We start from the raw sequence: 16,323 nt of genomic DNA, 5'->3' as shown, positions 1-16,323 counted from the left end.
TAGCTGTCCGACATCATTTATCTTATTTAATAAGTATTGTAGGCGATATAGAAATTTTCTAAATTTTTCCTTCGTCAGTTGCTTATGAATCGAACTTGCTGACGTTTCGCCGATCATTCTGTTGATTCTTCAGCGAGAAACTTAATCTGATTTGAATTCTACTCTGTGCCTGGTTATATACTCTTTGAGAGGGGCGGAACTGGTGAAAGTTAAAGATATGAGTTGCTATTAGGATTGTTTGCTTGGTTAGAGATTTCTAGGGATTCTCGGATTTGTCTTTGGTAGAAGAATTGATTACATGCAAAAATTTTAGTTTGCTAGATTTTATGTCCGGTCTTATGATTTTGAAGGATGAAAAATACAATACACTAAATGATGTAAGTGTATGTAATTTTATTGTTAATTTTTACGTAGGCCGATTCCGACACGTACGATCGGTGGTAGATGCAATTTCTCTCCAGACAATAGTATAGGTGAACGATGAAGGACAAACGTCTAAAAGTGTGCAGAGAGATTTCCAGGAAGCCATTGGCATTGCCGAAACAATAACAAAAGTGAATCATGTATACGAATTGAAAGTTTCACAGTAACAAGCTATACAAGAAAGGCGAGAGATTTTTGACAATGAAAAAGTTGGCTAAAATGCCCACCATTAACTTATTGACAATATATTAATCGGTTTAATATCCTCTTCAAAACATTACTCAGGACATTCTTATTAATTTGCCTTATTACGTATCTAGTTCTCTGATTTCGATTGGGAAAGAAACTGCGAAAGTAGGAACTGAGTCATTTGGAAGGAATTGGAAATGTCGGGCTTCAGAAAAGATTTTGCTCGAATGCATAAGGTCCAATAATTTATTTTTATGGATATTGCGTATGTTTTTATCTCATCCAGACATTTAACCAAAACGTGGCTTCAGTACTAAATAGTATCTGACGGTGAAAAAAATTATGGGTATTATCCTCAACTTCTAATTAAATGTTTAATTTTGTGTTCTCATTAGTTTTTGAACACTTGGCTATAGAGGATCTTTTACTTGGATCTTGTAATGGTTCATTCTCATTTGTTTTCATATCCAATAAAATTTAAATTTCCATTCTCTGGGTTTCATTTAGTTTCACCACATTCACTTTCTTTAATGACAGAAATGTAATTGTTTTGTTACAACTTAAAAACTTCACTGTTACTAGCTACTTACCTTTTCATTATGTGTGCGAGCATTTTTCTTAAAATCCAATACCTGAATTTTAAATATTTAATTTAATTAATTTAATTTAAATAAAAATTAAATTTAAAATATTTTAGTCCTAGATAAGTAATGTGTTTAGAATTAACTATTTATTTCTCTGTTATAATGACATTTAAAGCAAAACTAACGAAACATTATAATAGTGTACATTATGCAACAAGTGCGTTAAACGGAATTTAAGTCACGAGTTTATGTGGCACGAGCGGAGCGAGTGTTTAATAAACAAATGAATTAAAAAGTTTACCAAACATGTTGCATACCATACTTTTTCTACTCCCGTCTGTAAAATACCTAATTACACTCCGATTTAGCATTCGGGAAGCGTTACTTTACCACGTCAGATTCGTTTCCCAGGGATCCGAGCCACTTCGCACATTTCCGGGATTTTACGGCACCGGTTTGGCCAATCGGATGTTCTCGGAGATATTTCCCACCCTTTGAATTTTGACGTTTGTTAAGTCATTCGTTTATTAAACAACTAAACTCATAAGTCAAATGCCATTTACCGCACTTGTTGCATAATATACTATTTTCTACGACATTTAGTTTTTGGGTACATTTTCGCAAAACAACACGATTACATTCACTAACATTGACCGTCAGAATTGACAAACGTCAAAATTCAAGCTGTGCGGTAAAATCTCCGAAAACATCCGATTGCTTTCAAATCCTTGCGGTAATATCCCGGAAATATCCGAAGTTGCTCGCACGCTAGATCGGTGTATCATTAGGAATATTACAGAAGGGTGTAGAAAAACAGTTTATTGTAAGCTTTGATAGCGTTATGGTTAAAGCGGCTTTAAAATTTGACTGACCTATGGTTGGAAACAGCTAACAGTTTCCTGTGGCTAGTGTTAACCGAATGAATATCTGAGCTACGAGTATGTTTCCGCAGATGACTGATGGATGGTCATTTAAGTTGGTGCGTTTGTCAGATATTCACTGGTGTTGAAATGTAATTGGTGATTTCCAACAATGACTGGGGAATACGTCCTGATAGGCGGCTGCTATAATTTTCGCTGAGCGTCCGTTTACCTTTTTGCGCAACGCGTTTTTTTTCTGATGTGATATGATGGTACGAAGTTTTGGCGAAACAAATAATAAATGAAATATAAAAATATATGGTTACGCAAAATCGCGGGTGACATTGAATACAAAAATTGCAAGTTAAAATGTTTTTTTCTACTCCCGTCTGTAAAATATCTAATTATCCACCGATCTAGCGTGCGGGAAGCGTCACTTTACCACGTTAGTTTCGTTTCCTACGAATCCGAGCCACTTCGGACATTTCCGGGATTTTACCTCATGGATTTGGCAGCAATCGGATGTTTTCGGAGATATTTCCCACGCTTTGAATTTTGACGTTTGTCAATTCTGACAGTCATGCCAGTGAATGTATTCGTATTTTGCGAAAATGTACGCAAAACTAAGGGTGGTAGAAAAAGTATAGTATGCAACACGTTCGGTAAACTTTTTAACTCACTCGTTTATTAAACACTCGCTCCGCTCGTGTCAAATAAACTCGTGAGTCAAATGCCGTTTACCATTGAATTAGAAACTAATAATAATCTTCCGTTCTCAGATATTCTTAGAAAATCAGACCTAACATTGGCCATTCACGCACTTACTTTAATGCAGTCACATCATCATCCTAAGAATTATTGGTGATCAACTGTCTTGTTTACAAAGATAACCAAAACTAACCAAAACTATCTCAAGCCGAATTACTGAAACCAGAATCAAAATACCTTACCTCTGCTCTTCTTAAAAAATAATTTCCACATTAGACATATTTAAGCATTCCGTTACAAAATACACCTCACTACAACCTCCCAAAGAAAATGAGTCAAAATGCAATCCCATGCCACTGTGGTCCTTGTTCTTTACATTCAACATTACTAACCATATATCAAAAGTTCTTAAAAATCTCTCAACATCTTTGTTCTCAACATCCGTTCTTCTACCAAAGAAACATCCGACATTCTATAAAAATCTCTAAACCACCAATCTTAATCACGACTTTTTGGCGAAACATCAGCAAGTTAGATTCAACAACCACGTGATTTGATAGGCAATAATTTTGATTTGCATGTTTCAGTTTATTAAGATAAACACTAAAAATCGAACAAATAAAAATGATTATTCACCAATGACCGTTATGAATAACGATTGTTAGCTTCTTCTTCCTCAAATATTTATTAAAAATGAATTAAATATAAAGATCACTTAAATGGGCCAAATACAATTCTTAAAAGTTAGTGGGTTGGTAGGTTATTTAAAACAATTCACTAACATGCCGCAACGAAAAATTATTAAGAATTAAAAAATTTGGCCACATACCAAAGCATTTAACTTAACGTGTTATTGATTAACTAAAATCGATTCAACCTGGCCCAGTTTTGTTCGTGCCTCTTGAGGAAGAACAATCTTAGTAATGATAATAATTTGCTTATTAAAAATTATTAAATGTTTATTGTAAAGAAGTGGGCAGAGGGACCTTTGGACCTATAATTGTAAAAACAAAGATAATTAATTAAGTGTTAAACTGTTTTTTTTTTGTTATTTAGTATTGCTAAGTCGCGGGATTGACATAGAGATTGGGGCCTTCATATAAAATTTGTATTGCAGTAAGAAAAGCTAGCCCCTGGCGCGAATCCATTTTGACACTAGACAGACGAAGTTGTCTAGTCTCCAACTCGCAACCGCAAATGGACCCTGAAAAACTCTCTATCGCTATTTAATCGCAAGGGGACACTGAGCTTTAGGTTTCATGTAGACTATATTGAAAAATAAAGCAAAAAAAGTAAAATAAAACAAAACATTTTGTTTTATTTTATTTTTGTTTTTCTTATTGTCTTATCAGCCCACCTTCGAAATTTACCTAGAGTTGAATTTTACTGTCAAATACAGTTTGTTCCTTGATTTTGAAACGTTAAATTAATTTAACTACATATTTGCGTTTCTCTTTGCTTCTTTGTACAAAATATCTTCTACCTTCTGCCTATATTCTACAACATTTTTAACGCAAGAATAATCTTTATCTCGATAGGCATTCCGAACTGCCGTCTTAAAAAAAAAACGACTAATCTGATTCCCAGTTATTCTCGCAAATGCATAACGACTTTTTAAAGCGGCACTTTTCTTCTTTTTCTAGCGACACCAGCAAACAAAGGGCCGAATTTCCAGTCCGACGGTACAGTCGCCGAGGTAAGTTTTATTCGACTATGTTCTGGAGTAAATTGGTTTTTACCTCTGCTTTTATTAAAACGCTCGAAATTTGGCAATGAATTCTTATTCAATTTTTTTTGTTTATCGAACCTCTGCTTTAATTGGTTTATAGTTTTTTGCGTTTTTTTAGCAATGAAAGTGTACATGTACCTTGGGTCATTTAAGTATTGGAGCATTGGAGTATTGGAGGCCTGGAAAAGGCAATAAATTGTCGAAACGTCGAGTAGTGTAAAGATAATTTTATTTTGTATTTTATTTACATAAATTTATTTTATTCGGAATTCAGTACTACAGGGAAATTTAAATTGTGGCAAAGGGTGAACAAAAAGATTAGGAAACAAAACCCTGAAATCGAAAAGTTAGAGAAAGTCAAAAATTAGTACATTGCTTTTTCTGGAAACTATAAATTCTTAAAATCGAGATGCGGCAGCTAACAAAGAAATTTAAAAGATTGCCGTTTCTGTTGACTTTTGGGTCTGTGAAATTGATGTGTTCAAAAGATTTCGACTTCAGCCTGTTGAAGGAAATTTCAGATGATCCTGGAATTGCAACTGAGAAAACATATCCGGAAAATGAAGAACAACTGTAAAAAGATAATGAAGAACAAATAATATATGGTTATGATAAAATTGAACAATCAGTGGGATTCAACAACAAAAATCAATAACGGACACAAAACAAAATGCCTGAGAAAAGCGGAGAGAATAGACCGTCAGAAGTAAACAATTAACTAATAGATTAACGCGAATGATAAAGAGATGCAGTTACTTTGGTGCAATACACTACTGTTAAGTTGAATTTAATTCCAACCAATCGCTTTTTAACCTGTGTGTCGTGCACCTTTTATGATAGACGAAAATAGTAAATGCAACCTCTCGAGGACATTAAACCTGGCAGCGCCGTTTGCCACTGCTTGTCAGTTATGGCCAATAATATACTTCGAAAATGAACAATTTTCATAAACGTGACACTGTGTAACTTTTCAGTCAACTGTATTTTTGGATTGCCCCATATATCGCGTGTCGCCCTATTCAAGAAAGTATTTTTTTTCGGACTCTATAGAAAATTTTGAAAATAAAAAAAAAATACTTCGATAATGTCCAGTTTCGATAGGCTTCATCTGGGGATGCAACTCTAAATTCCTGCCGAATTCCAACTCGATAGCCCGAGATTTCGGACACTTACTTTGTTTCATCGACTTTGCGAGCAAAAACCACTAATAGCCGACAAAATGGCCTCCGACGTCTGTTCTGCTCAATATTTCGCGGGCCGCTGCGCATCGTCTAGTATAACCACGCAGGAAAATTTGCGGTTGGAACCGTTCGATTGTTATCCGATTTCAAAAACTTCCCGAAAGTTCGTTACGGAGAAACGACATCAGAGAACATAAAAACTTAAAAACTTTTCCTGAAAGTCGATTTAATTGGTTTGGCCAAGGTAATAGTATCTTAATCTTCATTTGTCATACCGGGTTAATTCAATTGAAACTAGTTATTATTTCTTTTTTGCTTAATTTGATTTGTAATATGTATTTCTATATTATGCGCTTTTTTAATTTGAATTTCAAATGAGGATAACTATCATTATTTTTATTATTATTATAAAACTTATAAATAATTTTAGGACTGCAGACTACATCAAATGTGTACTGATCGATCAACTCGGAATGAAAAAATCTGGGCGAAGTATGCGCTACATTATAAACAAAATTTAATTACATTCCAAGAGCAGCTGAAAATCTATACAGTTTTAAATCGCAAAATGAACCGAAGCTTTGGCTGTCGACTGCACATAGAGCTTGCCGGTGTGGAAAGCTTTTGACGTTATTGTTGTGTGGAACATAGGAGCGACAGGTACCGGCATAAATTGACAACAGCAACATTAAATTCGAAATAAACAGATTATCCTGCCTCGGCGTAGTGTGAGCCATATGGTACTCCCAATATGATCAGTCGTATAATAGGACATCACGTGTAGTTTGGATTGAAAAAATTTAAAAAATGGCTTTGGAAATTGTTATATTGTATTATTATTCCTTGGACTAAATTGGAATTTAAACCAAATAAGTCACGCAGCTTAACAGATTATGGAACAAAGAAAACCTTTGACTGTTTTAGTTTTCAAATTTAAAGGGAAACTTTATGAAAAATGACGTTTGCAAGACGTAAAAATCTGCCAATTTCTTCATTCGGAAGGATTTGTTGTTTCACTTGAGTAAGTTTTGTTGTAGACAAAGGACTCTAATAATACATGAAATTAAAAACATTGCCAAAAAACTTTTTTGTAATGAAAATAATGTTGTCATATTTGGCATCAAAAATTAAGGCAATTTTATATAAAGTTGTATATGCCTAATATTTTTACTTTTTGAAATATTTCCATATAAACATTTGGCTAACACAAATAATATGCTGTTGCAGTTAGTGTAAGGTGGCTATGACTGTGTTTTAATTTGGCAGCAGGATCGCACTCCCTATCAAGTCTAGAAATTAGCACCTATTTAATTGGTACAACTATTGAGAATGGATTGTGGAGAATGGTAGACGTCCGACCTCCACGGAGCAACGACTTAACTCCCCTCTATTTTTTTTCTATTGGGTACACTCATATAACTATTAGACATATGGAGGCCCTGCCTTTTCTAATAGTACAGGAACTCATGAAGCAAATATGTAACAAAATTTTGAGAAGGTCCGTTCAATATGCGCATTTTTATTTATTTTTATTAATTAAGATGTAGAAAGTGTTGTTAAAAAAATTAGCGACAAGTGCAGAGTTATTATGCTGAATTACAGCCCACGATCGGCGTCCTTTGTATAATTTTGTAAGTATTTTAGAGTTTTGGTTCTTGGAGCGCTGTAGACACGATAGCAGCTAATTTTTCCCGAATTTGTGCCCGTAAATGGGCGCAAACAGTTTATTTTTATAAACTTATTGGTTTAACGTCCATTGAAAATGTAAATAAAGTCGAATTCCCAAAGTGTAAATATTAAATATAACTGTGAGGTACTAGATATCGCACTGCAGACATCTAAATGGAAAAAATCTTCAACAAGCACCTCGTATAGACAGAACGCTCATTCTTTCATCCCAAGTCTAGTAATTGCAGAAAGTTTCGCTTCCCAAATATATAATTATAAAAAGTACCAATGGACAATTTCGTTAAAAAAGTGTAAATATTAGAAAATGTAACCAAGAAAATTAAAAGCTAGTATAAAACAAGTCAATAAAGAATTAGCCCTAAATGTAAATAGAGTTAACATTACCAAACGCTAAAAAGTGTCGTTTATTGTCTCAAAATTTAAAAAACATTTTGCTATCAAAAATTGCATGGTGGCTACCGCAAAAAATTCTCCGCTAAAAATTTTAAACAGCAATTGTTAAATGCTAAAAATACATGTATAAATTGCATTGTGTCTACTGGGCTTTAGGTACTAGTATCAATTCACACAATAACTTAGCTATATTTTATTGCAATCTGGATTCAAATGTAAATAACTAAAAATTACTTTTCCAGAAATGCTCGGGGTTTTTTAAAAATGTAAGCTCACATGAAACATTCTAAAAGGAAGATGTCCTATTAAGAAATATTTTTTTCCAGGTGCACATTCCAGACTGGTTTTGTAGACAAGATTGTGGTTTATGCCACAACTACGACTTACCTTTAATTGTAATAGTATACTTTTTACAATACTTCTGGATTCCTCCTGCGTCGGTTTTTGCTGAGTCGAACTTGCTGACGTTGGCTTCTTCAGAAGTTGACTGAAATTGGCTCGTATTTTACTCTGTACCTGCTTATATATTGTTTGAGGGGGGCAGAGCTAAATGAGGGGCATAAACACCGTCTCGGATGACTGATGAGGCCTATAAAATAATTCATGTATTTATTCATTTACATTTTAACAATGTGTTCATTCCCTAAAGTACCACTATATCTTCTGTGAACTTCAAACGAGTTAAAAAAACACTATATAAAACTCTATTGCAATTTTCCAGAAACTTCCGCAGTCTAGTGTAATACTTTTTACAAAACTTCTGGATTCCTCCTGCGTCGGTTTTTGCTGAGTCGAACTTGCTTCAAAGCTTGACTGAAATTTTCTGGTATGTTATTCTGTACCAGTTTATATAATGTTTGAGGGAGGCAGACCTAAATGAGGGGCATAAACACCGTCTCGGAGGACTGATTCCCATATTGGTGACAGGCAGAGACCTGAGTCGCGGTTAAGATTGTTAGGTTGTTTATAGATATTTTGCTAGAGAATATGTTGGAGAACCACAATAGGTCGAAGGGGTAATCCTGGTTTGTGCATCTTTGGGAGTCCGTAGAGACGAGGAATTTTAAAGTCATGGGGCAACAGCTAGATTTCTATAGACTCTCAGACTTTTTGTTGGTAGAATAATTGATTTCATGGAAGAATTGTAGTTTTATCGAATAAAATTTCATGTCCAGTTTCGTGATTGTGTTCGGCAACAGCTGATGAGTTTATTTGTCTTAGTCGTAAGGCTCTTTCGTGTTCTTTGAGCCTGGTTGATATTTTTCGTCCGGTCTCTTCAATGCTGTAAACTTCTGGCATCTCAAATCTAATTTTGTCTTTGACGGACCGAAGATGTTGAGAGATTTTTGGACAAGTGGTAAATCTGGTTTTGACGTTATACTTCTTTAGAACTTTTGATATGTGGCCAGTGATGTTTTGAATGTAAGGAAGGACCACAGTTTCAAGTGTAGGATTGCTTTCGGCCATATTACTATTGGAAGGTTGTGGTGAAGTGTATTTTTTGATGGAATACTTAATATCTTTAATGTGGAAAGTATTAGAGAGAAGAACATAGGTAAGGTGTTTTAATTATGGGTTCAGTGACTCGGGCTGAGATAGTTTTACCGTTCTGTAAACAAGAGAGTTGACAACCGATGATTTTTGGGCCGGATCATGATGTGACCATGCATTAAGGTATGGGTATGCGTGCGCAAGTTTTCTATAAACACAATGATCCAATGTTAGATCTGATTTTCTATTGATAAGAATATCTAAGAATGGAAGGTTATTATTACTTTCTAACTGAATGGTAAAACGTATGTTTAGGTGTATAGAGGTTACATGTCTAAGAAAATCTACTAACAAAAGTATCATCGACGTAGCGTAACGTTTGGTTTTACATGAAAGGTGTCGAGAGCTTACCTACTTCTCAAAGGCTTCCATAAATATATTCGCGATGACTGGTAATAGTGGAGTTGTTCCCGACGTTTGTTCAAAAATTTGACCGGTATAAGAAAAATATGTTCCAGACAAACAATTTTCAATTAAGATGTATTTATAATGTATGATGTATCTGAAATGATGTCGAGAGTTTCGGCAATAGGAACTTTGGTAATGTCTACGTCGAATCTAACTACAATATCTTGTGTATCTCATGTAATGGTTTATCATTGTTCAATGAAGTGAAAGGAATTAAGTACGAAACTGTCAGTTTTCCTTGGAAGGGGTTTTAATAAGGAAACTAGCTGTTGCCCCCATGACTTTAAAATTCCTCGTCTCTACGGACTCCCAAAGATGCACAAACCAGGATTACCCCTTCGACCTATTGTGGTTCTCCAGCATATTCTCTAGCAAAATATCTATAAACAACCTAACAATCTTAACCGCGACTCAGGTTTCTACCTTTCACCAATATGGGAATCAGTCATCCGAGACGGTGTTTATGCCCCTCATTTAGGTCTGCCCCCCTCAAACATTATATAAGCTGGTACAGAGTAACATACCAGAAAATTTCAGTCAAGCTCTGAAGCAAGTTCGACTCAGCAAAAACCGACGCAGGAGGAATCCAGAAGTTTTGTAAAAAGTATTACACTAGACTGTGGAAGTTTCTGGAAAATTGCAATAGAGTTTTATATAGTGTTTTTTTAACTCGTTTGAAGTTCACAGAAGATACAGTGGTACTTTAGGGAATGAACACATTGTTAAAATGTAAATGAATAAATACATGAATTATTTTATAGGCCTTTATTGAATAAAATACAATGTTGCTTATAAAGGCAATAAGAAATGAAATAAAAATATATGCTGCATCATTTTTTAATAGCATAATATCTATTTTTCATTTGCACAATGGCGTCCGTCGTAAGATGCTTCAGTGTTATTCTTTTCAAGGAACTTTTATATTACTTGATTTGAGAACATTAAAAATTACACAAAAAAAAGATGAAAGCAAGGTTCATGTTCAAATGTTCATTTATAATACATTAAACTACTGTTAATTATTAGTAAAATAACTAAGGCAAAAATTTCATTAACTGTAAATTCGAAACAAAATTTATATCAGAACCACTTTACTTGTTGACAATATGTTACTATGCCTTAAGTTCTTTTGAAAAACTGATAACAGCTGATTATTCTGTGCCAGGCTTCTCTATAACTTGTAATGTTGTTTTGACTACCACTAAAAATTAAAGATCTGCTGGATTCTGCTTTAGTTTTAACTAGGAAAGAAATTATTATTTTGATTTGTTGGAAATAAAGCTCAAAAACGCCTCCCTATCAACAAAAATTTCTCTTGTATTCTAGATGGAAAATTTTCAGTAACAAATTATGCAGAAGAAATATCAATATTTTAGACCGAAAAAAAGTTGGTAACATATTACCGACAAAATAATATTTTTGAGAAATGTTTAATTATTTGATAAATTTTATCAGTCGGATTAGATATACATCATACAAAGAAGCGATGTGACCCCCATATATTGCTACTCTTCTAAAGCTATCAGCATCCTTGGCAGCTCCATTTTTGACAAGGAATGTTATCCATTGTTTCCTTACAATTTCAACTTTTGATAAACTAAAAAATAAAATGTAAACTGAATGAGACTAGAAAGTACAATCAACATCGTTCTGATAGAAACTACGGAAATAGTACGCAAAGTAATGAACATTTGAAAAAAGCGAACCACCTTTCTGTAGACTGACTCAAAGTCCAACCAGCTTGTTTGTCCTTGTGCAAGAGCACCGGAAAAAAGTTAAAATGCAGGAAAGTCCTGTGGAAAACATAATAATAATAATAATAATAATAATAAGGTTAACGCGAGCGGTAATCCGCTGAGAGGGTTAGCACCCCGATCAGTGTGATCACGCGCTGTCAGGACTAGACACAAGCGATAGTTGTTCGGAACCGCCCTGATGATCTCCGGCCTGCACCAAGCCAGGGTGTACAAGGTGACACCCCCTTGGTACCGGAACCCACCGCGCAAGAAACTGGAAACCAACACCTCCACAATCCCAGTAACCTCGACATCGTTGCGGAAGCCTGAGCGCCACTCGTCGACGAGGACCCTACAGTCAGCAAGAAAGCCCTATTTAAATGGTCTCATTAAATAAATATTTACCTTTATCGAACGTTCTTGCTAATCATCTAAATGGTGGATTCCAAAAATCGAAATGTCAACTTTAGTTTTGGGTCAAAAATTGTCACGACTGCAGTGGAAAGTAAAACCTGCGTAATGATTGATGTGTTGACGATCAGTGTAACAGAAGTGCTGCAAATGGTAGAAGTAACACTGTCGCTATCGTTGGCTGTAGTTGTGGCAACAGTGTTTGGTGTGGAATCCTTGTTTGGGAAATGCAAAAGCGTGTGGATTTTACCACACTTTCTACAACCTGTAGACTTACAATCCTTTGTAGAGTGTGTTGTACTTAAACAGTTTATGCAAAGGCTTAAACGTTTCGCTGCGTTTAACCTCTCATTTGGAATAGGTTTTGTAAATTCAGAACAGTAATAAACTGTGTGGTCTTTTTCACATAAAGCACATTTTCTTGTTGATACAGATACCAAAGATTTTGAAGATTTGGTAAATGGTTGTTTGTAAAATTGTTGTTGTTTTAAATCGTTTGATTCTAATGATTCTAGAATCCTGCATCGTTCCTTTAAAAAGCTAGTCAAACACTTTAAAGTTGGTAATTCATTTGTACTGTTTTGAAATTCACAAGCGTGACGTGTAGCATTGTCAAACTTGGAGGAAATCAAATAAATTAATAAACCATCCCATCGATTGGTACGGCGGTTAAGAACATTTAAAGCGCATAGGTTTTTTTGCATTCCATCTAAAAGTTGTCTCAAGCCCTGATGAGATTCATTTGTGATAATAGGAAAGTTAAAAATTGCTTTATTAATGTAATTGGTGACGAATAAATATTTATTTTCAAAACGTTCTTCAAGCATTTTCCATGCGACGTAATAATTGGCATCCGAAACTTGCAAAAATTTTGTTGTATCAGCGGCGATACCTTTCAGTGAAAGCCGCAAATATTTAAATTTTTGCACATCCGCAAGGACACTGCTTTTGTGAATCACTGATAAAAAAGTATCTCCAAAGAATAACCAATTTTCTGCAGCTCCGTCGAATGTTGGCAAATCTAACGTTGGAAGTCTAGTGCTCATTTACAATTTGTGGCGAATTTTGACTATTAGGAGACTGTGATTGAAAAATAACATTTTCATTGTTAATGGAAATGAAGTTCTTAACCTCTGAAATAATTTTAAAGTAAGTGTTTTCGAAACTTTCTCGTTCAGGAGCGTGTAAATTGTCATAATTGGTGTCACAATTTTCATCGGCAGATTCAATCTGCAGTTATACGTCATTAAAATCATCTAAAAATTTTTCAGCCCTGTTCAAACGTGTTTGTAACTCATCTAAATTTGTTTCAGTGCCTTTCATGGAGTTAAAATGGTTTAGAGAGCTTTTAATTGCTTTTCGTTTGTTTTTGTTTGCATCGCCCATTTTTTTAAATGCAATGTGGTGTTAAAACGATTTAAATATCACTAACAAGCGTAATTGCGCTAAATAAATACAAAGAAAACAAAATGTTGAAAATAAAATGCAAAGCAGTTGCCAAATAAAGGCGTTAAATTGCTAAGAAGCTGGTACAGTGGTTTCTGGTTCAAGCCGTTGAAGATGATGTTCAAATCGCCTAACGTAAAACGTCGTAATTGCCAGGTCGGCGGTGCGTCGCTGAAACGTGAGGGGCGCCGTGACGTCGGTAGAGGGTATAGGGAGAAAGGCGACTCGGTGTAGCGGCAATCGCTTTTGCAGGAGCGCAGTAATCCACACCTGTTGGTGGTTAAAAATCCGGTTCGGAGGAACCAAATGTTGTGCGGTATCGAAGGACCAGTAAAAGTTTTGAGAATGTCACGTTTTTAATGGATTTATTGCGAAAAACAATAAATGAGTACGAACGTATCTCAATATATATCGCTGTTGTTATTGCACTGTCGGGAGCTTAGCGGCCCGTTATCCTGCTCGGTTTCGTTCGGGCCAGTTCGGTCGACACAGTTGTCGGTCTGGAGATGGTAGGAAAAGATCGCATGTTCAAATGATCGAAAATTCCGAACGGCGTTCGGGTCCCGGCGGGGGGTGGTTTGTAACAGCCGATCCGCCAACAGCTGAGTCGTGACATCGAGTGACAGAATGTTTAGGTTAAAACCAGCGATTTTTATAGGGATATCAAGTTTGAAACTTATTTGAAATGATTTATCTTACTAAGTTAAAATTTTATTACTTTTCTTAAACAGGAATTCAGTTAATTGTGGGTAGTAAATTCATAGGGTAATACAGAACAGAAACATAACTCCTTAACAAATAGTTTTACACGACGACTTTATATATTATTCATGCAGAAGGTGTAACGGAACGAGGTAAAATTGATCTAATATTTTACAGTAGCTCACAAAAAAGGAATTTTGCATGTTTAGTGCAGAAACGTCGTATTTTATAACATTATTTAATTTATAGGATTAAATGTATGTTCGAGTTATTGCAAAAAGATATCTCAAAAGCACAGAAACAAAATAACAAGCATCAGGAAAAGTTGAATAGAACGGCGTGTTCATCTTAAGGAAGGGACAACATAATCATGAACACTTGAAGGATCAAATACAAAACAGGAGTTGCAAACATGTGTAAGAAAGGAGCCCAAAAGAATATAGGCAATAGACTTGCGACAAGGTAAAGAAGTTATTAGTAATAAAAATATTTGTAGAAATGTGTAGTACAGTACACTGTACGACTGAAACTACATAAGTATTAATCAATTTCAATTATGTTAATTGTAATGTAATTGTAATGTAATGTAATTTTTGAAATGCCGAAGGTGCCTTACTTCCTTCAACTCAGTATGTACCTGTAGGCAGAGCTGGAGGAAATCGAATGTACTTGTAAAACTGAAATACTTGTCTTGAGTTCTGGGAGCAAGCGAGTGACCTAGATATTAGTTTGGTTATACAATTTGGCAAAAAAGCTTGGCATGAGCCATTTTTGTCGCAAGGTCTTGTATAATATTAACCAATCAAATATGGGCATAAATTTTGATTTTTTTCTGGGTTTAGCAAGTATTTTATATTTTTTCGGTAGGTAACCTCTACCTTTGTATAAGAGTATATATATATATATATATATATATATATATATATATATATATATATATATATATATATATATATATATATATATATATATATATATATTTCAACGCATGGCACATCACCAGAAATAGTTCGACTTTCAAACAGATTTAGCCTTGGTCTGTCGGTTAAGACGTCTGACTAGAAATCAGATTCTCCATGGCAACGTAGGTTCGAAACCTACCTACTGCTACTATATATATCTATATATATATATATATATATATATATATATATATATATATATATATATATATATATATATATATGTATATATATATATATATATATATATATATATATATATATATATATATATATATATATATATATATTCTCACGTATTGATTCACGGATGGAAAAATGTGATGACACTATATTCCGGGATATCATCCGTTCGCTCGTTGAACTCCGACTGGAATCCTGCATCCGACTGGAATCCTGCAAATCTTGCATCCGACTGGAATCCTGCAGACGTTTCGCCAAAATCTCACTTGGCATCTTCAATGCTCGCGCTCCGAGTGTTCGAAGTGTTTTCGGAGCGCGAGCATTGAAGATGCCAAGTGAGATTTTGGCGAAACGTCTGCAGGATTCCAGTCGGATGCAAGATTTGCAGGATTCCAGTCGGATGCAGGATTCCAGTCGGAGTTCAACGAGCGAACGGATGATATCCCGGAATATAGTGTCATCATATATATATATATATATATATATATATATATATATATATATATATATATATATATATATATATATATATATATATATATATATATATATATATATATATATATATATACATACATACATACATACATATATATATATATATATATATATATATATATATATATATATATATATATATATATATATATATATATATATATATATACATACATACATACATACATATATATATATATATATATATATATATATATATATATATATATATATATATGTATATATATATATACGTATATATATATATACATACATACATACATACATACATATATACATATATATATATATATATATATATATATATATATATATATATATATATATATATATATATATATATATATATATATATATATATATATATATATATATATATATATATATATATATATATATATATATATATATTCTCACGTATTGATTCACGGATGGAAAAATGTGATGACACTATATTCCGGGATATCATCCGTTCGCTCGTTGAACTCCGACTGGAATCCTGCATCCGACTGGAATCCTGCAAATCTTGCATCCGACTGGAATCCTGCAGACGTTTCGCCAAAATCTCACTTGGCATCTTCAATGCTCGCGCTCCGAAAACACTTCGAACATATATATATATATATATATATATTTATATATATATATT

General features: G+C 34.0%; 2 protein-coding genes across 4 annotated transcripts in view; one reads left to right on the top strand and one right to left on the bottom strand.

Annotated features, from left to right (window-relative positions):
• The window catches only part of LOC132707988 (uncharacterized), a 511,366-nt gene that overhangs the window by 25,116 nt on the left and 469,927 nt on the right, over nt 1-16,323 (top strand). For all 3 annotated transcript variants that reach the window (XM_060680044.1, XM_060680043.1, XM_060680046.1), the window contains exon 2: nt 4,408-4,460. In XM_060680044.1, the coding sequence (XP_060536027.1) occupies nt 4,408-4,460 (53 nt within the window). The remainder of the gene's footprint in view (nt 1-4,407; nt 4,461-16,323) is intronic.
• LOC132696057 (uncharacterized) overlaps nt 1-16,323 on the bottom strand; it is a 109,359-nt gene that overhangs the window by 35,256 nt on the left and 57,780 nt on the right. The gene's annotated exons all lie outside the window — the stretch shown is intronic.

This window comes from Cylas formicarius, unplaced genomic scaffold (genome assembly GCF_029955315.1).
Source record: "Cylas formicarius isolate icCylForm1 unplaced genomic scaffold, icCylForm1.1 PGA_scaffold_10__41_contigs__length_53128322, whole genome shotgun sequence".
Taxonomy (NCBI): domain Eukaryota; kingdom Metazoa; phylum Arthropoda; class Insecta; order Coleoptera; family Brentidae; genus Cylas; species Cylas formicarius.
Note: the sequence above shows the minus strand (reverse complement) of the source record. Positions and strands in the feature narration are given on the sequence as shown.